Raw genomic sequence first — 26039 nt, 5'->3', positions numbered from 1 at the left:
ATACCTAGTCAGGATAGAAGACTCTCCTCCAAATCTCCTTCTTGGCTCAAACCTTGGGCAATTGTTTTAGATTCTGCAGTCAAAAAATGTGTTGAGAAATAATCCAGTGGCCCAAATGAAGTAAATGAACCTTCCTTTCCAGAGGCTATTGAGTCGTGAGAGCAGGTAGAAGCGACGGAACCAGAGAGCCCTTAGGTGAGATGATGGATATTTGGGAACGTGGAGATGTATTGTCTCTTCCCTCCTAACTCCCTTTGGGTTTGTCTCCAACAATTAAGCTCCCAGCTCCCTGACTAGAGCGACCATGGCCTTTGGGGAAGGGGAGTGGATGGGATTTCAAGACCATCTTCCGGAAAGCCATGCATCTCAAAGCAGTTCTGAGTAGCTACCTGGTGAGTGGTTTGAGGGGGACTCCTCCCCGCCCCGCGCACACTGGCACCCCCCTCAGCCACGCCATACTAAACTGGGAGCTCTGGTGGGGGAAAGGGCATTGCGGCTACCGTGCATTCGCCATTCAGAAAGTTTGGGGTCCTCAAAACCCTGCCCGGGCTTTGGTTGTGAGGGGCAGAGTAGGCGAACGAATTTTGCTTTCGTATCCAAAGCAGTTCTGATATTTCAAGCCTCGCGGTGAGGTCTCTCTGGTTGATCGGACTGCATCTCCTCGGAGCAGAATTTTCAATCTCTCTTATGGAATTTCGGGGTGATTTATAAGATGTTTGGTGTTTCCACTGTATTGAGGAAGAAATCGATGCGATACGGTAGTCAGAGAGGAGAGACCGGTGGGGGAAACTCGGGCGATGCCCCAGACGTGCACATAAATAACCCCTGACTGCTGCAAGGAAACAAGGGCGGGAGGGGGTCACTGTGAAAACGAGAAAAGCAATCACTGAGTCCTGGGTCATTCAAACGCGCACAAAACCAACTTCGATTTGCCCCCAAAGAGAAGGGCGGGGAAGCGGAGGAAAGCGGCGCGCAGAAACGGGGAGAAGGCATGCCAAGACGGGCGGGCCACGGAGCCGGGCCCCTGCTCCAGGTGTGGACTGGTCACGGGAGGAAAGACCCGGCGAGCACAGGGCCCTCGGTGTCTGGGTGCTTGGCGCCCTCTGGTGGGATATTTTTTGCCAACGTCTATTTTTTTTTTTTTTAAACCGTGAGCGACTTTACCCAAGGCAGTAATTCATTAACGTGCTGAAACATTTCAAAGGACAATCCGTAAAAGCCGTGACATGGAAAAGCCAGTGCGCCATGGAGAGGAGGTGCAGCCCGCCCCTCCCGGGCCGCCCCTGCGCTCTGGGTCCCTGGGCGTGCGGAGCTGGTGGCACTCGTGCGTGGTATTAACCTTCAGACGTGATCAATCAGGAACGCGAGCAGAAAAAAAATGAGAATGGAGGCCCCTTTTCCGCCAGGTAGCAATGCTCCCCGATAGGCCACTTTGGGCTGGCCTCGAGTTGGACCAGGCGCCAGGGGCGGGGAGTGGCCCTGGAGGACCCCCCGGGCGCCGCCCGCTCTGCCCTTCCTTCAGCCCAGAGGAGAGGCAGCCGAGACCGCACTCGGAGAGCTTTTGCTCCAGGGAGCGTGGCGGAGTCGCAGATCCGGGGAAAGACCTGGGAAATGGATGGAGGCAAAGCCACTCATCTATGCTCCAAGATGGGGTAGGAGGGAGAGGAAAATGGAAGGGAAGAAGACACGCTCGGCGAGGCACAAACGTTCCTGGGTGACAGGAATTACCTTTTCCCTTCTCTCACCGGACACCCTGACTTGGGGGGGGGGCATGGGGGGAGGGGGGAGGGAAGGAGGGGGAGAGAGAGAGAGAGCGAGCGCGAGCGCTGAGTACGTGAGTCTGTTCTGGATTACTCATAGGACCTCCCACCACCCCCAGAGCTGGCTGCACCGCCGCCCGCCGCACGCGGCCCACCTGCCCGAGCCCGCCGCCCCCGCGAGCCGCGGCCGCGTGACTCCCCCCCCCAGCCGTCCCCGCCCCCCCGCCCCGCCCCGCCTCCCCCAGCCCGGCCGCCGCCTCGCCGGGGCTCTGTCTTCTCCTCCAGGCTTCCGCGCGCCGGACCAGGGGTAGCAGCGGTCAGGAAGCAGCTGGAGGTGACACACGGGACGCTCGCCGAGCCGGGTGGATCGCTGCACGCCACGCAGAGGAGCGGCGGGAGTGTCCAGCTCGGGGTCGCCGAGCCGAGGTGGGCCATCGCGCGACCTCCCGGCTATCCACCCTGGGCTTCCCGGCCAGCCCTAATCCGTGGCGCCCGCCGTGCCGTCCGTCCGGGTTCGGGGTTGTGGCACGGCCGTGGGGCCACTGGCTCCCCATGTCTTCCTCTCTTTGTCGGCGGTTTTGTGCCGCCCCCACCGCCCCCGAGGACTCGAGGAGGCTGAGGTTCGAGCTGGAGAGAGACGGGAGCGATTTGCCCCGGCGCCTTCCGGGCTTATAGCGCCGGGCTCTCCGAACGGCACCCGGGCACCGGTGCGGCTGGGAGCGCTAACCTGTTACTTCCCTGGAGCGGTTCTCCCTGCCGTCCGCGCGGCGGGGAGAGTGCGCGCCCGTGACTGGTGTGGGGCCCGGAGGGGGTGCATGCGGCTGGGGGGCTTTTCTTTATGGAGGGAGTCTTAGATCTCCCCAGAGGCGCCCGCACCCTCTCCACCCCGAGCCATTGGACGCCATCGCTCCGGCGCCGAGCGCGAAGCCGAGGCGACGCGCGCGCATCTTTGTTCGCCGCCTCTGGCTGGTGGGGCGCAAGTTCGCCTCCCCCGGGGCGATCTCCTTAGCCATCCCCGCCCTCCTTAGGCTCCTATCGGCGAACTCCCGGGGATAGGTACGGGGGAGAAACACCGAAAGTGGGACGGAGCCTCTTCCCTGGGTTTGCAATGGCTCCACCCGGGGCTGGGACCTGAGGCAAATCGGCGAGGGTCTGAGCGGCTGCTCCCGGCTGTCTGGAGTGCAAGGTGACTCAGGTTCGTACCCGGCTGCGTCCGAGGGGGGACTAGAAAGCTAGGCAGCGTTTCCCCTCCCTTCTCACCTTGTCTCACCAAGTGCCAGGTCCCCTGACCAGTTAGCTTCCTTCTTTCCAGGGAATTCACCAGACACAACAAGGCGAACCAGACACCGAGGCAGACGTGCCCGCCCCGCGCCCTCCCCCCTGCCCGCGCGCCGGCTGCACCGAGTCCAATGGGGCTTGTCGCGGCGGGGCTGGAAAATCGCGCCCGGAGCTCCGGCTCCCAGTGCTCGGCCGCCCTGCCCTCCACACCCCCCGAGCCCTGCACTGGCCTTGAGACCCCGCACTGCACGGCCTCTCCCCGAGCCGCCTCGGACTGCGCTGCGGGAGCGAGCGCCCGCGCCTTCCCCGCCCTCCCCACCGACCGCGCGCTCCGACCCAGCCGGCTCGCCGCGCTTCTCTTCCCTCTCCCGCAACCAGGTTTTCGGGGAGCTTCTGCGCCCCCACCCCAGCCTCCCAGTCGCCCCCGGTGCGCCGGAAGCCTTTCCTATAGAAAGCTCTCCCTTCTCTTCGCAGCCTGTTCCTGCTCCCGACCCCGCCGACCCGCCCTGGGGAACCCCTGACACTAGACACCCCAAGACAATCGAGCTGATGGCGTCTTCAACCCCGTCTTCGTCCGCAACCTCCTCGAACGCAGGAGCAGATCCCAATACGACCAACCTGCGCCCCACAAGTAGGTCCTGCCCCAGTTTCCTATCGAATGGACTGCAGGGAAGATGGGGGCGCTGGGACGTCGCGAGGCTGCGCTGGCGGAAGGGGGTTGGAGACGCTGGAGCCTGGGAAACAAATGGGGCCCTGACCCAGGCTCCCCTCTAGAGGTCATTGGACTGTCGGGGACGTTAGGTGACTCTCCGGGCGCCGGAGCCCGGGGCCCACGCTGGGCTGAGCGGCGGCGATCGCTGGGGGCTACGCGGCGGGGTAGGGGCGCTCGCAGACTGCGCCCGTTCTCCTTGTGTTGTGTGGTGGTTTCTTCGACTGGTGGGATCATCAGGGGCAGGGGAGGGTGAGGAGGGGCGCCCAGGAGTCCCATCAGGAATCGAGTTTTCTGTCTCTGGCGTTCGTTGAGCTGAGATCTGACCTCCTCCTCTCCCCCAGCGCTGTGCTCAAAGTCTATAATCAATGGAAATTTCGACGTTAATTGCAGCTTTTAGAAAACTCAGGGTCCCCTAATTGCTCCAAATTTGCATCGAGCTACTGACACTGGAGGACGAAGCCAGGGGGTGGGAAAGGTGCATAAAACTGCTTGGGGCTGTACTTTGTACAATTACGTCTCAGAAGCAGAAAAGGACACGGTGGGGGCGGCAACGTTTTGAATGGCGGGAGGTGAGGAACTAGGGCGAGGCAAAGGTTTGGTGGGGAGAAGAATCACCCTTCTTCCTTTCTTCTGGGCAAAAGTCCTGTCAGTAGGTTCCAATGGGGGGGGGGGTGAGGGCGGGAACGGAGAAGGGGAGGGCAGATGTGCTTTCCCACCTTTAGCTTCCCAGTCTTTAATTTGAACTTTGTTCCTCACTGCAGAGTCTGAGAGATGAGAGATCTGTTTTTGTTTTTGTTTTTCCAGGTAGGGAAGTAGTGTCTCCTAACACCCCCTCTTCAAAGCGAGCAACTCGGGACAGCAAGGGCATTCGAATTTTATTCAGGGGGAGCCTAGGAAAGATAGGATAGATAAAGAGAGGGCTTGTCACTGAGCTTTTATGGCACTTTCTGTCAGCGGGAGGAGATAATTGCCCTCCTCACGGAAGGCAAAGAGGTATTATTAGGAGGGGCTCCTCCCCAATCCTTCGGCAATGACTATGGGATAGGAGGCCTTGTCTAAAGTCCTTAGGCTATGTTCCAGTTCCCTTTGCAGCTCCCTCTTCCCGACACGTAAGCCAGCTGTAATTACCCACATAACAAAGAGGGGCTAGGGAAAGCCGCCAGTCCAGGTGCTCTCCAGCCGGACACCGGCGTTGGAGCAGTCAGAGGCGGACCTCCAGGCCCGCTTGCCTTTTGTCTATTGCCTTGGCAATAGACAAATAGATTCCTTTCCAGTCCACCCTACCACTATGAGGTTTTTTTGGTTATTGTTTCTGTTTCTGTTTTTCTGCTGCACCTGCAGAGCTAGGCAACGGTGGCATTGGTCAGTCCACCAGTGTCCCTGTCCCCCAACAACCAGCACCCAGATTTCACCTATGGACAGCCCCAGCTCACAAATGCCCCATCCACACCTGGACTGGAGTGCTTGAGAAACAGAGGCAAAGGCAAGAAATCTGAGCACCTCTCTTGGAAAGAGCAAGCAGCCTTGTCCTAGGAATGTTTGCCTTTCACAGTCCAGCTGTGCTGTTTATACCCCCAGGCTGCCCTCACACAACCCAAGATCAGTCCTCTTCACCCGCCCCTGCAGACACACCCTGGCCGCCCAGCTGGCTTCCCTACTTGGGTCCTTCAGAGTCTCTTGGGAAATGTCTTTGCAGCACCTGTGCTCCAGCACCCCTAGTTGGCATGTGGATCCTTCCAGCCCTCTGCACTAGTGCTCTAGACCCGGGCTGCATCAACCGTGCGGGCCCTCAAACTCTCTATCTAGATATTTCCTACTCTCATCCATAACCTCTAGTTCTGAAAGGCTGAGAAATGTGTCTGAACTCCAATCTCCTGCGGAGTGACCTTGGAAACCTCGCTTACCTTCTCTGAGCCTAGATGTTTTTTGACACTTGAGTGTTAGATCAACACCTGTCCCCTTGGTTGGATGGGGTTAGTTTGAGGATTTGATGAGATTTTTGTTCAAATCAAGAGCACATTGTCGGGTGGAAATAGCTCTTTTTTTCGCTGGATGTTATTATTGTTGTTGCGGTTGGGATCTGGTTTTTGGGGGAAAAAAAAATGCCTTCCTCTCCGTCAGGGGAACTCCGTCTGTGGATCGCAGTCTTGAGGACGAGGTCAGGCCGTTTTTGTTTTTGTTTTTGTTTTTTTTCTCCCGCTGGGGTTCTGTTGTGCCTGAGGTTTAATGGATGTCACTCTGCCTATCACAGGCTACACCCGGGCGGGCGCTGCGCTCCGACGCGGGGTGGGGTGGGGGATGGGAGTGATCTGAGGTGCCTTGCTTTGAGGGATGACAGAGGATTTCACACTAGCTTGTACAGGTCTGCTTTATGCGCTGCAAGCTCACCCTAAAGCCAAATAGACCCTGCTGGCTATAAGAAAAATCAGCCCCACCTGGGCTCCTGGTTCCATTCTCCCCCGCCTGCGTGCTTCAGAGTGCGATGTCTCCGGAAAGGGCTGACGGAAGGTTGGAGAGGGGTCTGGGCTGAGAACCCGAGGCTCACCATTGTCTTTCCGTCTCCCCAGCCAGACTGAAGAGCAGCCATGCGAGCCCGATCATCTAGTCAAATACTATTTTTCACCCAATTAATTCCTGAACTCTTCCGCGACCCCATTTCATGCCAGTTTATTTTAAGCTGCCACTCAGCTGGAGACCCGCCAAGAAATGAGGAGACGTTTCGGGCCCAGATGCCTGTGTTCCCTTTCTGTAGTATTGTGGTCACCCTTCAGTCTGTGGGCCAAGACCAGACGGCAGCGCCTAGTCAATGAGTGCTGAATAACTTGAGTGCCCAGGGCCGGCCCCTCGCGCGTGGGATCAGCCTCCACCGGCTCGACCGGCTCTCGGTGGCTGCCAGGCAGGGCGCGCTTAGGAGCCAGGGGGGCGCGGAGAGGCCTGTCTTTCAGACTTCCAGAAACAGTTATGTACCTGACGCCCCGGGGCAAGGAGAGAAGGGGAGGAGAGCCCCGAGTCTGCCTGTGGACTGGAAGCTCTGGCTCCTTCCTCTCTTCACAAAAGAGGTTTTAATGCGGAGCACAGAAGACCTCTCCGCTCCCCCCGCCCCGCCCCGGGAGCGCCTCCGTCCCCGGGCAGTTTCCGCGGCCTGTCCGAGCATCCCTAATCGACCTTTTTCCTCTCCCCGTTTCTAGCCTATGACACGTGGTGCGGAGTGGCCCACGGGTGCACCCGGAAGCTGGGGCTGAAGATCTGCGGTGAGTGAAAGGAGCCCGGCTGGGATCCCGCGGGGCCGGGCCGCCGGTGCCGCACTCCCAGGGGGCGGCAGGGGGGTTCCCAACGCGTGGATCTAGTTTCCTAACCTTAGTCACACACACCCCAAGCCCAGGCTCCCCTCCCCCGACTAGACGGGGGAGGCCTTTTCCTGCGGAGCTTCAGCTGCCACAGAGCCCCCTGGAAGGGCCAGCGGGGCGCCCAGTGCGGGCGCGCCAACGGCGACCCGGCGCCCCCGCGCGGCCGCCCGGGTCTGTTGGCCCGGCGCTCGCTCCGCCCGTCTGGCTTGGTCGCAATGGAAACGCGGAGTGACCTAGCTTCCCTGGAGAGCTGGACGAACGCACAGACCTACCCAACGCGGGGACACACACGCCCGCTCCTCCCCCTCCGCAGGAACGCCCGCCCCAGCCCTCCTCCACCCGCCCCTCCCCTAGGTCCTCTAGATTGGGAGTTCCGCCCAGAGGAGGCGTCACCGTGGATTCAGATTTCGTTCTTGGGGTGGGGTGGGGGGCCTCGGAGGCTAAGGGAAGGATTGCGCGCAGCCCCTCGGTGACCTGCCAGGAGGAGGCACGTGCGGCACGGATCAGGGGGTGGGCCGGCGATACCTTTGTAGGCCGGGAAGAGGGGAGAGAACAGGCGGAGAAGGGAGGGAGGCGGACGGGGGAGGGGGGCTGTCTGGCACGATTTGCCGGCGGGGAAGGAAAATAGATCGGCGAGCAGGAGAGGAAAAGGAACTGCTCTCGAGAGACGTGAGAGCCTCAAGTGAGAATGCCCAAGGGATGTCATTTTTTTAAGGGAGAAAAAGGAGATTTGTTCGATGGGACACAGCTGAGTGGCTCTGGCTGAACAATGAGGACTTGCTTTCCTTGCTACATTTCACCGTCTAAAATTCCCAAGCCTTATCGCGCTAGAAAATACGATGTCCCCAGGCCGGGTGTGCGGAGGAGGGGTGGGAGGTGGGGGATTAACGAGGGGCTTCTAGCAGAGCCGTCTGCCCGCGGCTGCGCCGGGAGATAACGGCGAGGGGCGCGCCCCCCACCCCGGCCCCGGGCGCAGGGAGCCGACTGATTGGTGGGCGCCTTTAGGGCCCCGGGATCCAAAAACAGTGACAGTTTGGAGCCAGAGCGAGCGGAGAGGGGCTGTTTAGGGACCTTTGGAAATCACCTTTTTCGGCTTGATCGAATTATTACGCCCTCCTTACACTTTTTGGGGTGCTGGGCACCTTCAATTCTGAAAAGCGGAACTCAACTCCTAGACCTAGAGGTTCTCCGGCGGCAGAGCAGCCTGGGGTGGAGGGGGGAGTCTGGTCCACGACCCACGCACGCCCGGCGGGTGGGCGAGACCCCAGTGCCAGCCCGCAGCGCGAGCTTTGTTCTGTTAATAGCAGCTTCCCGCTCGCTCCCCGCCGCCATTCCCGGCCTAATGGCCCGTTTAGCGCTAGGTCCCTCCAGCGGCTTCGGCGCTCGCCTTCGGCAGCCGTCTTTGTTCACATAGCCAGGCGAGTAGAACTGCCGAAGCCCCAGCGTCCCCGGGGCCGGGGCCGGGGCCGAGGGCTGGGTAGACACGGCCTCGGGTGAAGGCTAAGACCTCGGCCCTGCAAGAGGACCGGAACGGGAGGGGAGTCCTCGGCCACCTCTACCATGTCCCCCCCTGCTGCTACCCTGTTGCTGAAGCGAGGGGACCCCTGGGTCCCAGAGCCGCTTCTGGGGACTTAGCATTTGTCCTCAAAGGGTAAAGTTAGCGGAGCGCACTGGGCGCGTGCCGGGACAGGGGCTGGGGCAGGACCGAGTGAAGCTCTGCTGGGTTTTGGAGACAGGGGGACCCTAAATTATCATCAACTATCCCTCCGGCTATCAGCCAAGGCCTGCAGGCAGAGTTCTTGGGTTGTTTCTTCCCTGTTCCCCTCACCCCCACCCTCCACGCCCCCAACATAGTTTCTGGAAAGTTACGACTTGAGTGACAGGAGATACAATACATAGTCTGAGGAGGGAGAATTACCTCCTGCTCAGACGCTACGGCTCTGGGGCCGCAGATTAGAAAGCTCCTATTAGAATGGATTCGGTAAAGCAAACACAACTCCGTGAGGATTTCTTTTCCATGCGCTAAGGATAACTCTGGCTTTCCAGTTTAACATGCTGGGAGCTGAGTGCAGTCCATTTTGGTCTCGTTCGCACAGCGCCCCCCTCACCTCCACACACCACACCCAACCCTCCCTCCCAGTCCCTCACAGAGACCATCTTGACCCAAAAGCATCAAGGTTGATTAATTTCCCACTTTAAGACAGCGTGGGGACTGTGGTGTTCTTCCCACTTTCCCACCCTCAAATCCTGTGCTCTGCCACACACTCCCCTCTACAGCAAAGTTCAATCCCCTCCACTTTCTCCTCTTCTTCCCCTCAGTCCCGAGAATGAAGCTGCAGATAGGTCATGGGTCGTTCCCTTAGTTCTGGAGGTAGAAACCCCCTGGAAATGGAATCAGAAGAAATCTATGGTTTGCCAAAAGCTAGAGATTAGTTGTCTCATTGTGGCGGCATGACCTACAAAGAATGGGTTCCAAGGAGCCATAAGTTCCGGTTTTGAGCTCTTCTAATCATTCAATGCATCGTTAGGCCTCCGCCACTTACTTATTCAGAGGTCCCAAACTTGTTGATTACTGCCCTGAGTCATGGTATTTAGTCCATGCTATATGCATGTGTTTAATATTGCACCACCAATTTTTTTTAAAATAGTCAAGAATTCTGTTGGGGAGAAAGGAGGAAGTAGATCTGACAATGTGCTTTAGAATTATTAAATGAGCCCCTCCTCAAGACAGAAGCAATTCGGTATGGGGAAAGCACTGAGCTGCCCCTGCCGGCCATGCATCTTTATGCCTAGCTTAGGGCCTAACTTGGAAGCAACTGACTGCAGCCAGGAGCTCTCTGGTTCTACACAGCTCACTGGGTCCTTTTGCGTTTGAGATAGGAATAAAGAATGGGTAGTTTGCCCACCTCCCAGGGGTACACTCCTAGCTGAGCAGCTCAGACCTGACCAAATGGAACTGCAATTGTAAGGCAGGTGGTCTCAGCTTTCCTCTTTATCCCGAGAAGTAGTAGCCTCCTGACCATTACCCTCAGACTGCCACTGGGTCCTTGCAGCTGGAGTTCAGGGCAAGCGCAGGACTCCCTGCTCCAAGAGAACTCTTCTGTAGCCAGGAAGATTGTCGAAGTTCTCTCCTCTTCACACTTACCAGAGATGACTCCTTCTGGATCACTCACTTTTAAGGATCCCAGTATTGTGGAAAACCAAAGCCTTCCTAAGCCAAGTAAAAGAAATGACAGTGTACCTTAAAAGTTTGTGTTCATTGAAGCCAGATACTGGTGGCTTATGCCTGTCTGCAGAAGGCTGAGATCTGAGGATTGAGGTTCTAAGACAGTGAGGGTAGACAAATCCAAGAGACTCTTACCTTCAGTTACCCAACAAAAAGAAATGTATCTGTGTGTCAAATGATAGAGAGCTAGCTGTGAACAGAGAAAACTAAGGGTAGCAAGAGGCCCTGGATATGTTTGTATGTACATATGTATATTGTTTATAACAATGGTTTGTAACACAAATTGTTTTGCAATGTAAGTGTGCTATCTATAAAACCATAACAGAATTAGAGAAAATTCTGATTCTTAGTGCATTATAGGAAATGTAGTCCAGCAATGTAATGCAAGCCCAAAGCTATGTCATATTGGCATCTCTCCACCTTATCAGGACATCTCTAGAGGAACCTTAGCGTATATGAGACACAATATCCAAAGCCTAAATTTAAGCTTTATTTCCTGAAGCTGGTCCCAAGTGCAGCCTTAAGTGCAGAGACTTAAAGCTGTCCCAGAAGTTAGAATCCAGTGGAGGTCAGAGTTTAGGGACTGCAGAGGTGAGCAGAGCAGTGGGGTCAGCAAGGCAGGACTTTACCCCCAGCAGACCACAAGCCTAGTGAATTCCATGACTACTATTCTAGGACCAGGGAAACATCAGTATTTGGCGATCAACCCTCCTGCCAGTGAACCTACTTCTGAACTCGGGATGTGGAGGGTGGTGAACATAGAAGGCAAAGGTTATATCACCTCTCTGGACCCAAGTATGCAGCTCAGATATAGCATCCCTCCCCTCTCCCTCCAATGTTCTTTGGGGTTCTGATAGAAAATTTAAAAGGTGCTGGGAACAGTGAAGGGCCAGGTCTGTCTGCCTTCCTTTTCTTCCCTCCAAAAATAGACTGGCTCCTGTGTGGGAGGACTCTAATCACCCAGCCTTCGGCATCCCTCCACCACCCATCACCACTGAATTGTGTCCTTGGGAAGTAGAACTGAATTCCCAGATTGACTTGCTTTTTTTTTTTTTCTTCCAAGCCCATCTCATGATAACTGTGATTCCCCAAGGACCTTTATGTCTACAAAGACAGATTTCAGGTCACCAAGAAGCTTTGTGTTCTCCCCCCTTTTTTCCAACATGCTTCTTTTAGGCCTAAGATTGAGGCTACACTGAGGAGGAGGTGCTAAGAAGAGGGTGGGCTTGAGGGCTGGGAGACCAGAGAGATAGATGGGAGGAGGGCCTGGAATCTGACATTTTCTCTGGGCCGTTTGGCTCCACCCTGATCCTCTGATTACAGGCCATGTTTCTTATAGTCCTTACCTCCAGGGAACCTCCTTTTCAGGGATGATCTGAGGTGTTGTGAATACCATCCTGGGATCAGACTCTGGTCCCAGGATTTGTTGAGTTCTTATGTAACTTCCTATCTTTAGGACAACTGTACTTTCTATCTGCCAGACTCTCAGCTTCTGGAGGGGACGTCTGTGTCTCTCATTTGTCATCTGCCTGTCCTGACTTCATATAACACTGCTTTTCCATACCCAGTGCTCAACGAGCACTCATAGAGTTAAATGTCAGACCCATATCATTTTAATCTTTCTTTTCCTCCAATGCCTTTATTAAGAAGAGACAAGAGAGGGCCGGGAGTTTGGCCTAGTGGTAGAGTGCTTGCCTAGCATGCATGAGGACCTGGGTTCAATTCCTTGGCACCACATACATAGAAAAAAGCCAGAAGTGGTGCTGTGGCTCAAGTGGTAGAGCTCTAGCCTTGAGAAAGCCCAAGGACAGTGTCAGGCCCTGAGTTCATGGCCAGGGAATGGCAAAAAAAGAAGAAGAAGAAGAAGAAGAAGAAGAAGAAGAAGAAGAAGAAGAAGAAGAAGAAGAAGAAGAAGAAGAAGAAGAAAGAAGAAGAAGGAGGAGGAGGAGGAGGAGGAGGAGGAGGAGGAGAAGAAGAGACAAGAGACATTTGTAGGGGAAAACTTCATTGTGGGGTTAGTTCAGAAAAATTATACTTATAGTCTACCCTGAAGGTGATAGAAGAAAGCATCTTACCTAATTCCCAGGGCCGCAGCCTCTTCTCCCCTCTTGCTTCTTCATCTTCGTCCTTCTTCTGTAGTCCTCACCTCTCTCTGCAGCTCTCCCTCCCTTCCCATTGCTGTCCTCCCCTTCTTCCCTCTGATTGCACAGCACATAAATTCAGCACGGGCCGAATCCTCTCTGAGGGTCCCTTCCTTCCAAACTCCATCCTGAGGCTAGTTACTGGTGTGGAAGCTGTCCGTTTGACTTAATCCTGAGTTTGTTGTCACATTCAAGGAGGAGAATAGGCCTAACTTACTGTTTCTCTCTTGCATGACTGGGCCTGTACCACTGATGATACTTGGCATTGCCCCTCTCGGCCTGAAGCAGAGCAGGGTCAGAGCCACTAGATGTAAAGCTCAGATACTCACTGGGCTTCTCAGCAGAAACAAGAGTCCTGCTTGGAGCAGACTGGTTTAGCAGCTAACCCTTCGCTGGTTGGGTAGTTTCCAAGTCTCTCTGACCCAGCTTCTTATGCCTTAGGCTTCCTGCAAAGAACCAACAGTCTAGAAGAGAAGAGTCGCCTTGTGAGCGCCTTCAAGGAGAGGCAGTCCTCCAAGAACCTGCTTTCCTGCGAGAACAGTGACCGTGATGCTCGTTTCCGGCGCACAGAGACCGACTTCTCCAACCTGTTTGCTCGAGGTGGTCCTTCCCTCCCCCCCCACACAGTGCTAGCTAGTTGGTGCCTAATTCAAATGTTCTGATATTTTTGTTCCTGAGATTTTGCCCCTTTTACCAAGAAATATTATTCCCAGTGAGTTCATACAGCTCATGAAACTGCTTTTCATACTCCTCCTCTCTCTCGAGGCTTGGTTTCATTGTTTCAGAAGGTAAAAGAGAAAAGTCCTTAAAACTCTTCTACCTTGGGGTATGGCTCAAGTAACAGAGTACTCACCTTGGCAAGTGCAAAGATCTAAGATAATCCCAAGTACTGAAGAAGAAACAGATCACTACAAAATCTATTATTTCAAAGCAGATGCCAGTGCTCACGTCTGTCATCCTTGCTACTCAGGAGGCTGAGATTTAAAGCCAGTCGGGGCAGGAAAGTGTGAGACGCTTATCTCCAATTAACTTCCAAAAAGCCAGAAATGGAGCTATGGCTCCAGTAGTATAATGCCAATCTTGAGAGAAAAAGTTCAGGGACAGTGTCCAGGCCCTGAGTACTGGCACACACACACACACACACCAATTCTAAAGATACATGCTGAGATAGATATGAATTTGTAGAATCTCAGAATCTAAAGGAATCTAATATGTAAAAGTAATTCCAAGGATTCCTAATAAATTTATCCTCCAAGATCCACCCTCCTCCAAGTCACTCTGACAAGCTAGACAACTGGGCATTATAATCAAAAAATGTGAGACTCATTTTCCTCAAGAGCTCTGCCACTCACTGCTGCTGCCCTCAAATGCTCGTCTTGGTCAGCATTTTTCTGGCAGCTCAAAGGTAGACCCACCACTATGGCATCTGGTAACTCCTACTGGGACACAAAGCCCAGAACACTGAAACCTCCAACTGCCTCAGAAATAGACAGGATGTCATGTATTTAGCCCAACAGCCTGCCCTTGTTCTAGGACTGACAACCTCCACAGTTGTTGGGAGTCCCCCACAGCTCTCCTTCCTGGCTTAACCCCTCTACCTGACTCTGCAGAGCCCTAGACCAGAGTCACCATCATACATCTCGGGATCCAGGCCCAGTCTATGAGGTCAAGAGGTAGGGGTCCCCAGTCTTACCATCTTGAGCCACATTCTAATTTACTGTCTGAGGATGGTAGGAAGGACACACTCTCTTGGCACAGAAGCTTTATCCCCCTCTAGTGACAGATGGAGCACAATATTAATACTAAGTCAGGAAATGCATGTCTGATTCTCAGCAGATACTTATACATCCTACAACACAGTTAGGCCTGTCACGATATCACGACTGACATTAGGGATCTCTGGGCCCAGGAAGCCAGGTATGAGGAAGTGATCACCTCTCTTTGGCTTTCCTCCATCAGACCTGCTTCCAGCTAAGAATGGGGAAGAGCAGACTGTACAGTTCCTGCTAGAAGTAGTAGACATACTCCTCAACTATGTCCGCAAGACTTTCGATCGTTCCACCAAGGTGCTGGACTTCCACCACCCCCACCAGTTGCTGGAAGGCATGGAAGGCTTTAACTTGGAACTCTCTGACCACCCAGAGTCCCTAGAGCAGATCCTGGTTGACTGCAGAGACACGCTCAAGTATGGAGTTCGCACAGGTAAGAAAGAGAGCCAACAGGAAAGGCAGTGAGCCATCTTCCCTCCACCTCACCCTGGCCAGTGGTGAGGGTAAGTCATGCTAGAGGAGAAGCTTGGGAGGTGGAAATGTATTGCCCCCAAGAGCAACTCTGGGTCGCCACAGTTGAATCCATCCTAACAAAAGTGTATTGTGTCATCATTACATGATCATAGGTCAAAGTTCCATTTCTGTTATTATTTTAGGTCACTCAGTTTGACTTCTTACCTCCTCTCCATGTTTGTGCATCCTTCATTCTGTGCACTCCTAAGGCTGTCATTACAAATTAATAGAATCTAGGTAAAGTCAAGCAATGGAAATCTACCTTCTCATGCATCTGGAGGCTAGAAACTCAAATTAGGTGTTGGTAGAGCCGTGCTGTCTTGGAGGTTCTTTGGAGATTCTCAAAGAGGACCCATGCTTAGCTCTATCTGTTTCTGGGAATTGTGAATATTCTACTCAGCATTCCTTGGCATGGAGATGTGTCATTCCTACCTCTGCCTTCACTTTTATAAGTATATTCAAATTGCCTCTTGTCAAAGGAATAATGGGGCTGGAGATATGGCTTGGCTCTAGAGTATCTGCCTAGCAAGTAAAAGGCCCAGAGTTCAAACCCCATTACCATATCAAGAAACAAGATATAGTCTTTTAGTTAAGGCTCACCTTAATCCAGCATGACTTCATCTTAATTTGATTACAGTTACAAAAACCCTATTTTCAAGTGAAGTCATAGGTATAAGAACAAGGGATTAGTTCCTGATCTGTGTTTTTGGAAAGAACAATTTAACCTATAACCTGTTCCTGGCTAACCCCCTAAAACCATCTCCTGATCAATACTTTCTCTCTGTCTCTGTCTCTCCGGTACACACACACACACACACACACACACACACACACACACACACACACTCATTCCACAAGTTAACCCTAATCCCTGGAGTTTAGAGCTACCAAATCCTATTTTCAACTAGCTGAAAGTGCAAGGTTGCAAGATTGTATTCTTGCCTGCTTTTCACCTGTATTACAGGACTGCTTTTCTTTCAGTTGTCTCAAATTCAGGGACCTTTTGGACCTCTGTCTGAGCTGTCTCTTCACAGAAGTAAAGTAGTTTCTATCTTCTCTTCCATAATCTGGCTTTTCTGAGCTTGGATGTAGACAAGTCTTCTAGAGCTAGTCGTTCCTGACACAGTTGCCATCACTGGGGAAGCCCCAAGCCCACAACCAGCAGGCCCTTGTTCTTTTCTTTTTTTTTCCTCTGGCTTTTTCTTTTATGTTACCTTTCTCTCTTCTGAGTCATTAGAAAATAGATTTAAGATCAGGAAGAAGGTGGTGATAAAACTGAGTAGTGCTATTAGATTTCAGAAAGAATAGATGCAAGAAATTAATGAGGCTGCAAAAAGAAATTTTTTTAAATAAGGAATCTCAAGAGCTTTTGAGTTCTGCTAATACCATTGGACTAAGGAAAGTTTCATTAAAAAACTACTAGATGGACCAGACCTAATTATGTGCACAGTCTCTATTATTTGATTAGTAAAGCACTTATCAATTCATGTATATTTCACATTTTTCTAATAACTAACCTGTTCCTGATAGAAAATAAGTAGTAGTGGGTCAGGAGTGTGCCTAGTGGTAGAGTGCTTGCCTAGCATGCACAAAGATCCAGGTTTGATCTTTGGTACCACATATATAGAAAAAGCTGGAAGTGGTGCTGTGGCTCAAGTGCGAGAGCCCTAGCCTTGAGAAAGTCCAAGGACAATGCTCAGGCCCTGAGTTCAAGCCCCAGGACTGGCAAAAGAAAAGAAAAATATAAATAGTAGTATTTGGCTGGATTTAAAAAAATAATTACTGTTCGAAAAAATATTAATCAGGAGACCCCCCACCCCCAAAATAGTAATTATTAGGTGTTGTGGGTACTCAACCTGTAATCCCAGCTACTCAGAGCGTAAGATTTGGAAGATCACAGGTTGAGCCCAACCTGTGCACAAAAACTCATCTCAACCAAGGTATGGTAGGCAGCTCACATCTATGATCTAGCTACTTAGTAAGCAAAGCAACTAGCGTAAATAAGAAGAGGCTCAAGTGATAAGAGTAGTTGCCTAGCAATAAGAGGCAGGCCTTGGGGGCCAGGAGTTTTGCCTAGTGGTAGAATGTTTGCCTAACATGCACGAAGACTCAGGTTTGATTCTTTGGTACCACACATATATTTTAAAAAGCTGTAAGCGATTCTTTGGCTCACATGGTAAAGCACCTTGAGGAAAGCCGAAGGACAGTGCCCATGCCCTGAGTTCAAGCCCCAGGACTGGCAAAAAAAAAACAAAAACAAAAACCCAAAAACAAAAAAGAAGAGAAGATTCTAGAAATCAGTATTATTTTTGGAAGAGTCTTGAGCTGAAAGAAGTTGTATCTTCTAAGAAACCATAGTCCAGTTTTCAGAATGAGAGTCTCCCACATCTAGAAGAGATAGGTTCTCAGGAAGAGAAACTGGACCAGAAACATTCAAACACTAGCCCTCTGACAGTTATTTCAGAGGCAAAAGCAATTTTCTACTGGAATCATAGTAGTCAGCAAATCTAACACTAGTTCTCTGTCACACATCCCTAGATAATCTATTGTGTTGACTTCTTCGTGACAGCTCAGCCAAGCCCGCTGCTGTGGAGTTGAGGGCTTTTGGTGAATGCAAGTTGGCAAAAACTTGGCAACAGATGTGTATTTGCTGAAAGCATCTCCAGTTAAAGCACCCCATGGGTTTCATAGGGTTTTCAGTTACAGTGACAGTTTCTCCACTGCCCACTGGCTGTGCAAGTGAGGAAAGACTGGCTCTGCTCTGCTCATTCTGCAGACAAAATGCTAGGGTGCCTCAGCAATCAGTCAGCCCAGTTCAGCTCAGCTCAGTGCAGTACCTCTAAGGGGGCATGAGCAAAACACACTGCTTGGTCATGTCACATCTATCACAGACACCTAGAGAACGATGGAATGGCCTCAGTATAAAACATCAGAGCTGGTGCTTTCTCTGGGTGTGATTTGGTTCACAGACCTCAGAACCCTTTCTGATGCCAGCATCCTCTTCTCCACCAGAAAATCTTGATCTGGGGGATTCAGTTCCTTGAGATGTTGAATTGAAAGTTGAAACAGATATGGAAAAATTAGGACTACCACATCCTTTGTGTAAGTCGAAAGTTAATGTGACAGGAGAGCTCACCTGGAAATTATTAAAAAAAAGATATTGTATGAGAGCATAATTAGTTTTGTCATTCATTTTTAAAATTTTACTGCAGGGCTGGGAGTTTGGTCTAGTGGTAGAGTGCTTGCCTTGCATACACAAAGACCCAGGTTCGATTCCTCAGTACCACATACATAGAAAAAAAGCCAGAAGTGGTGCTGTGGCTCAGGTGGTAAAGTGCTAGCTTTGAAAAAGCCCACGGACAGTGCTCAGGCCCTGAGCTCAAGCCCAAAACTGGCAAAAAAAATTTACAGCATACTTTATTCGTTCATTTGGCAGTACCATGATTTGAAATTGCTCGTTATGCATGCTACCATTTGATTAGTACAGGTGGGTCAGCCTGCACTTCCTTCTCCAGTATCCTTGGGATGAAAACCTCATCATGGTGGTCTTGTAGATTAGGCCTTTGGCTTTGAATACAGCTTGAAGTTTTTGGATTTTACTTGATGCTTGCCTGTTACCTTTCTAGGTCATCCTCGATTTTTCAATCAGCTCTCCACTGGATTGGATATCATTGGCTTAGCTGGTGAATGGCTGACATCAACTGCTAATACCAACATGTAAGTCTTATAGATTCTTGTCATATATGTCATAATCATGTATAACTCTAGTTAATTGATTTTAAAGTCCAATTTTAATAGTTTCATTAAAGTTCCAATAGCATTTTTAAGTTAATTTTTCTCTTAATATCTTATATTTGTCACAGTTCTGGTTTCACAGCAGATACTTGATAAATTGTTCTTGAATTGAAGACATTAACTTAATAAGTACACAGCTATGAGAAACAAACAGTAACTCTAGCTTTCAAACTTCAGTGTGAAATTTCATAGTGATAGACCCTTTTCTCTGAATGGTATATCTAAAAATGTTACACTTTTGACTACAATTATTGTTTCCTTCTCTCTCTCTCTCTCTCTCTCTCTCTCTCTCTCTCTCTCTCTCTCTCTCTCTCTCTCTCTCTCTCTCTCTCTCTTCTTTTTGGTTGGTTGTGGGGCTTGAACTCTGGGCCTGAGCACTGTCCCTGAGCAATTCACCCAAAGGCTAGTACTCTATCACTTGAGCCACAGTGCCTCTTCTGGTTTTCTGATGGTTAGTTGGAAATAAGAATCTCATGGACTTTCATGCCTGGGATGGTTTAAACCGTGATCCTTAGATCTCATCCTCCCAAGTAACTAGGATTACACACGTGAACCACCAGCACCTGGCTTCCTTTTCTCGTCTGAGCACATAAATTCCAATCACTTAAACAATATTTCTTCCACAATTAAAGCTTCCAGAAAGTCAAAAATCAGCCTGATCAACCTATTGCTTAACTAAAAGTTCTAAAATAAAATTAGATGCCTTCCAAAATAATTTATTATTTTGCTGAATTCAACATTGTTTATGGTGACAGACTTCATTTATCCTAAGGGCTTGTATATTTTGGGAGCAGTACTGCAATTTGAACTCAGAGCCTACTCTTGCTAGACAAATGCTCTTATCACTCAAGCCACACCACCAGCAGATTCTTATAAATTTATATAAAAATGACTCTGAAGTTCCGGGATTACAAGTAGCACATGAATAGATAGATTTCTTACAATCACCCACAAAGCTTTCTCTGCATACGGGTATGCAGATATGGAGGCCATCAGAGGAATTACGTTCTACATTTTTCTGAATAATAATGACTATGTTTGCCACTATCCATGGCACCACATTTGATTAAAGTAGGAGTGGAGAAAATAATGAAACAAATTTATGACAACATTTTAATAATAGCATTCGAATGATATTGGACTGGTTATGATGTTCAGAGCTAAATACTTACGTATTTATTCATTTGTTTACTTATGCTTTATTGTTCTGTGGCCCAGATCCACATCATTCATATGTGCTAACCACATGGTCTACTGTGCACATAGCTGTACTCCATCCCACTCGTAAAGCTCATGGCAAAGTAGATTCTGAAAAATGAATTCTGGTGAAACAGTAGCATTGTTCACAAGGAGAATTTCCACATGACATCAAAATAGAATGTAATTTATTGAAGTTCAGGATAGTTTATGTTTTCTCGACCTGCCGCAAAATCAAAAGAACATTTGTGAATTATACATTGTTCATGCATGTTCTCCAATAGTCTAAGGCTATGACTCAAAATAATAAAACTACATCAGGAAAGTTTTGATTAAGGAATGCTGCTTCTTTGGCTAATTTAAAACAAACATTGACACAATTTTACAAGTAAATGTGGCAAAGTAAGCCTTCAAAACTAAAAGGCATAAAAATTCTACTGAATGAAACCCAAAAATGGTTTCATCCCCCTGCTCGTACATCAGGGGTAACTTCATGTAGCACTGATGGTGATCCCTGAGGTTTTGTTTCAGCAACGCTGTGGAACAATTGTTTTTTAGGTTTGTAAACTCTGTCATCGTTATTATAAAGGTGATGTACAGAAGGCTTACAGTCACATAACTATAAGTGTGTTTTTCTTTTTGGACACTGTAAACCCTTCCGTTGCTCTCTTTTGGCTTCTCACCCCATCCCCACCCACATCCTGAAATCCAGTTCAGCCTCAGAACTGTTTGGTTGATCTCACCTTAGCAAGGCCTGTAGCATTTTGATTTGTGGGATAAAGACTCTAAGAGCAAGCAAGATCACTATAATGTGCTAATTATAAGTGTATGCAAACAAGAAGGCTAATTGTAATGTCTAACACTGAGGGGCAACTTAAATTAAAGAGTACAGTTTTTTTTTAACCCAACGGTTTAGAAAACAAACTAGAAAAAGCAGAGCAAAAATATATGTATCCACTGAGGCTCAAGTATCATAACAATGTAGGCACAGAATGCATCCAATGTCTTCAAGTATGTGTTTTATGGACCCCTTGCTGTGGTTTCCCAATATGCAGCCAATCTAAAGGTAAATAAAAGGAAATCATCATCTCTTTGAGTTGTTTATGACCTGGTAGTCTCCTGGTAGCTTTATTTCAACCAGAAAGCTCCTACAAATGCTCCCCTACCCCATGTTCATGAAATCCAAGTCTCAGCTCTTCTTTTACCTCAGCTCAGCTACAGAACACCAATGTCTCAGCCATCTGAGGTCAAGGCCAATCCAGCTAATGGCACATAGTAATTGCCTCTCAACTGAACAGTAGGCATTTATAAAATATGATTTGATTCTAACAGATCAATAGAGAAGATTATTTAAAATAGTGAAATCATTTCTGTCAGTTGTAGAGACAGAGCATTGTCTGAGGAAGTAATAACCATTATCTAACATTGTCCTGAGCCAGCAGCACTGGAAGAACATGAAATGCCCCAGCATTGTAAAGCCAGGCAACATCGGCTCCCTGGGCCAATCCCTTCTTTAAGGGGAAAGCCGTTAAAACTAAGTCTGGGAAAAATTGGCAAAAGAATCTTTCTTTGGCACAGTGTGATTTAGTTGGTTTTGTGCCCTCACTAAGTTTTTCTCCAGAAATAGAGAATTATTATATTCCTCTGCATAGTCCTTTTTGCGCGCGCGCGCGCGTGTGTGTGTGTGTGTGTGTGTGTGTGTGTGTGTGTGTGTGTGTGTGATGGTACTGAAGATTGAATTCTGGGCCTAGGCATTTTTGCTCAAGGCTGGTACTCTACCACTTGAGCCACAGTTCCACTTCCAGCTTTCTGCTGGTCAATTAGAAATATGTATCACGTGGACTTTGCCTGACCAGCTCTGAACGATCTCAACCTCCCAAATAGCATAAGTCAGGAGTGCTCAGCCCTGCATAGTCCTTTAAAAAGAACTATTCAGTGTCATTCAAATGGCAGTGCCACAGTGATGGCTGGTAACAAAGAAACAATATGACTGCTTATGTTTCCATGCTTGTGCCTGCAGCTTTGAGATCTATTCATTGAACTAAGGACCAGCTAGTATCAAAACAACAATAATCCTTTGTACGTGTAATTTTCCTTGGCCCATTCTACTCTTCTCTTCCAAAACAAGTCCACCAAGTACAATTGTACAGGCTGACCAGAGCCCAGATATAAACCACAGCCTGCCCTCAGACAACTGAGAACAATACATAATCTTAATGGCACTATCAATCACAACTCTTTGCCATGAGGTTCTGACTTCAAGCACCAAGTGCTTTACTTCCATAAAAGTTACACAGGAGAAATTTCCTATGGAGTTATCACTCATTGTACTGCACTGGTCAGGGGTGAAAAATGAGCCTGCAGCAGGCAGGCTCATTTGTCCTAAAAAAGAAACCATGATGCCGGGTGCCGTGGCTCAGGCATGTAATCCTAGCTACTCAGGAGGCTGAGATCTGAGGATCATGGTTCAAACTAGAAAACCAGAAGTGGCGCAATAGCTCAAGGGTTAAGGTGGTAACCTTGAGCTGAAGAGCTCAAGGACAGCACCCAGGCCCTGAGTTCAAGTCCCATAACCCACAAAGAAAAAAAAAAAGAAGAAGGAAGAGGAGAAGGAGAAGGAGAGGAAGAAGCTGTGATGTGAAGGACTGGCACTTCTGGCTCCAAAAGACTAACTTTAAGATGTTAACACACAGCCCAGAATTTCTCTGAACCTCAGTTTATTCAGGAAATTAGGGACCATAATATCCAACCCATAGAGTGGTTCTGACAGTTATAATGGCTGTAATCTTAAAAGCCGATGGCCTAGTGGTAGAGTGCTTGCTTAGCATGCATGAAGACTCGAATTCGATTCCTCAGTACCACATACGTAGAAAAAGCTGGAAGTAGTGCTGTGGCTCAAGTGGTAGACCACTAGCCTTGAGAAAGCTCAAGGACAGTGCTCAGGCCCTGAATTAAAGCCCCAGGACTGGCCAAAAAAAAAAAAACCCCAACTATGTATATGAGGTACAATGCACACATCACTAATCACCCACAACTCACTGTGAGCAGTTGAGGTGTCAGACTCCTGGCTCTTTTGTTTCTCTAATCATTTCCAGGCAGCATTAAACTCTCCTTGTGTATGCTACCTTTTAGAGTAAAGATGTGCCATACCTACCACATCAGTAGGAAGAGGAAGCCTCGGGAGGAGATTCCAATAGTCAACATAGGAGGATTTTTTTCTCTCACTGAAGACATCCTCAGTTGGAAAGCACCAAGGATCTAGGTTTCATTGTGATTCCTGGATCCATATTGTATGTGGCCCTCCCGAGTTGCCTCACTGTGCATGCTGGATTGCTGGAACTCTGGCCATCACTTCTGTATTCCAGAACCAAGAAAGAGGGAAGGAAGAGGAAGTAAAGAAAGTAAGAGAGATAGGAAGGATAGGCAGGAAAAAACATATTCCCTACTGCTACAAACTTTTCTTAGAGCTCACACACATTTCCAACTGTAACATAAATATTTGGCCTTATAACTGCATTTAAGGAGGCTAGAAAATAGATGTCAGTGAGCTACAGCTTCAAATCAACTTTACTATATATAGCAAGGGGAGGGCCTGGAGTTTGGCCTAGTGGTAGAGTGCTTGCCTAGCATGCACGAAGACCCAGGTTCGATTCCTTGGTACCACATATATCGAAAAAGCAGTGCTTGGCTCAAGTGGTAGAGTTCTAGCCTTGAGAAAGCCCAAGGACAGTGCCCTGAGTTCAAGCTCCAGTACTGGCAACAACAACAACAATAACAAAAAAAAACAAAGCAAGGGGAAAAAAGCATATGGCTAGCAATGGCAGACTCAGGCACAATGAAAGGTCAGCATCTTAGTAATCAAGTTGCCATAGTTCTAACCTCATTGGGAAAATGAGCTGGACAGAGGGCCAATTCACCTCTCTGCTCAGAATTTAGAAAGGCCTAGTGTTCTCCCATAGTGTCATTCCATGACTGTCATCATCTCCATATTTTAAATCCTTCCTTCCAATCATGTTCTTATGCTGTAACAAAGTATTTTGCAGGCTCAGTTTCTTGTTTGATGACTATGAAATATAATCTTGTCCTCTAATGTCATCATATCACAGGCTTCTTCTGAACCTAAATTTTACTTTTGCTCTCTTGATTTCATCTGCTATAATTTAGGGCAAAGGTACCTAACCTGGAGTTCGGGTTTAAGAGAAAAATTGCCTGTAATTGTACTCAAAATCATGTGCATATTGTTGTCTTTTACCTAGAGAGATTTCACAGCTTTCACAGGATTCCCAAAGAAATCTGTGGCTCCAGTGAAGTTAAGACCTCGGAGTCAGGCTCCTGGTTCTTAGGAAGAATAATTCATGTAAATGGATGGCCTCAGTTGGTTCAAGCCATGCGGCACAGAGTTGGGCTAACTCCCTGATCTTCAGTATCATGCCTTCTCCCTTTCCCATGTGGTTCCTGCCTGACCGTCTATCACAGCCCTCCGTCTAACTTAACTTGCAATCAGTCTTTGATCCAGTTCTGATATTATGGTGTGTGACTACATTGCTCCTAGCCTTACCCCCAGAGCTTTCTTATTTGATGTTGTGAAACTCTGTCATTCAAACTGACACTGGTACCTCTTCACCATGCAAGCAATTCTAGCCACTCTGATACTTCTGAAGATACATCGAAAAGCATTGATAATACATTTGTTCAAGAATGGGTACATGCACACCGTGAGTTCGCCTCTTGGTACACTCATCAGCACAGGCTAAACCAGGAACCCTTCTCTTCTTCTTCCTTTATCAGGCCATCAGACATGAGGGAGTGTTGGTTGCTACGGTGATGGGGCTCAGAGCAGAACCAAAGCATGATTGTGACCTCCAGAGGTGATGGTAACGGAACACATGATTTCCCAAGCTCTTCCTTCTTAATTTTCAGGGGACTCCCAAAGATAATGGACATATTCTTTTTCTGGAAACAAAATGCCTTTATCAACAGACATATCTCCTGAGGGTCCTTTTGGACCACTTTTGTCTTCTTTTACTGTCCTGTGATTTTTTTTCCCACCATGATTAAAACTTAGTAGTTTTAACTGTGTCTTATGTATAGCAATACCTATCTCATCCTTGCAAGGAGCTTTCCTAAATTATTAAGCAAGCAAGAATTTCCACTGGTCCCCAGCATTGGTATTTAACCCAAACCACCAAGCCTATGAAAATGCCTCCTTATGGCTCTTGGCTTAGGCAAGATAGGCATCTCTCTTTGGCAAGGATAGTCTGAGCTCATCCCACAGACTCTAGTGCTTTAGAAGTTCAAACCAAAATAGTAAGGATGAGCAGCCTCAGTGCAGTTAATACCTGTCGTCGTCCAGCTTAACTTTCTGTGGATGAACTTCCCTTGATTTCTTTGCAGACTTACGTTTGGTCCCCTGATCTTGTTTCAATGACTTTTCTACCAGAGGATGCCTTCGCTTTTGAATTTCTTTGAAACAGCATGCTTTGCTTTTATACCAGTTTGTTTGGAGATACACACAACTTTTCAGGAAATCTGATGCCCGGTTTAACCATCTTGTTATTTGTCATTTATAATTAGAAAGCCATCACTTTATAATTATTCTTGCCAGATATTGACTTCAGAGAATTATAGATATGTAGCCGTCCTTGGAGAATATCAGTAAAAAATATGTAGATAATTATACTGAGATCTTTAAAACATGGGTCAATATTTCCCATTTTCTTCACAGTTAGTGTACAGATGTTTACATTGCTCTTAAACAAAGGTTTTGACTCTTGTTTTTACAGTTTCTAGAAGTGCGAACCTGGTGTAATTATTTTTTAATGTTTTAAACCAATTTTAAATAGAACCTGGAATAATTAATCCTAAAGATAAAAGGGAACCGGAGAAATTCTTATCCTCCCTTCTACACCTCAAGATGAGTTACACCTAAGACATCAACCACTTTTTTGCTTTTAAAGTATCAGAACAAACACTTCCACCATGCTTCTTAGTAACCCAGGCTAGTTTCTGACTTAATGCATTTCCAGGAAATATGTGATGTTCATGCTTTTTGTTTTTGGCAAGTTACGGGGCTTGAACTCCAGACCTGGGTGCTGTCCCTGAGCTCTTTTTTGCTCAGGGCTAATGCTCTACCACTTCAAGTCACAATACCAGTTCCAGTTTTCTGTGGTTACTTGGAGATAAGAGTCCCACAAGGACTTTCCTGCCTAGGCTGGCTTTGAATCTTGATCCTGAGATCTCAGCCTTCTGAGTAGCTAGGATTGCAGAAGTGAACCACTGGTACCTGGTATTTTTCTAAACA

General features: G+C 48.8%; 1 protein-coding gene and 1 long non-coding RNA gene across 2 annotated transcripts in view; one reads left to right on the top strand and one right to left on the bottom strand.

Annotated features, from left to right (window-relative positions):
• Positions 1–3492: 3492 nt before the first annotated feature.
• Gad1 (glutamate decarboxylase 1) overlaps positions 3493–26039 on the top strand; it is a 37880-nt gene continuing 15333 nt past the window's right edge. The window contains exons 1-5 of the mRNA XM_090342659.1: positions 3493–3669; positions 6939–7001; positions 12906–13064; positions 14424–14666; positions 18373–18463. Of these exons, the coding sequence (XP_090198785.1) occupies positions 3588–3669; positions 6939–7001; positions 12906–13064; positions 14424–14666; positions 18373–18463 (638 nt within the window). The 5' untranslated portion in view covers positions 3493–3587. The remainder of the gene's footprint in view (positions 3670–6938; positions 7002–12905; positions 13065–14423; positions 14667–18372; positions 18464–26039) is intronic.
• LOC150056225 (uncharacterized) lies at positions 17259–24558 on the bottom strand. Its single transcript, XR_016537251.1, has 4 exons — positions 24453–24558; positions 22893–23092; positions 19714–19961; positions 17259–17882 (listed from the first exon to the last, which is right to left on the bottom strand). It is a non-coding gene; the product is annotated as an uncharacterized LOC150056225 (long non-coding RNA).

The sequence above is a fragment of the Megascapheus bottae genome, chromosome 12 (genome assembly GCF_031878675.1).
Source record: "Megascapheus bottae isolate mThoBot1 chromosome 12, mThoBot2.hap1, whole genome shotgun sequence".
NCBI lineage: Eukaryota > Metazoa > Chordata > Mammalia > Rodentia > Geomyidae > Megascapheus > Megascapheus bottae.
The sequence above is the reverse complement of the archived record's forward strand: the minus strand, read 5'-3'. Positions and strand labels throughout refer to the sequence as shown.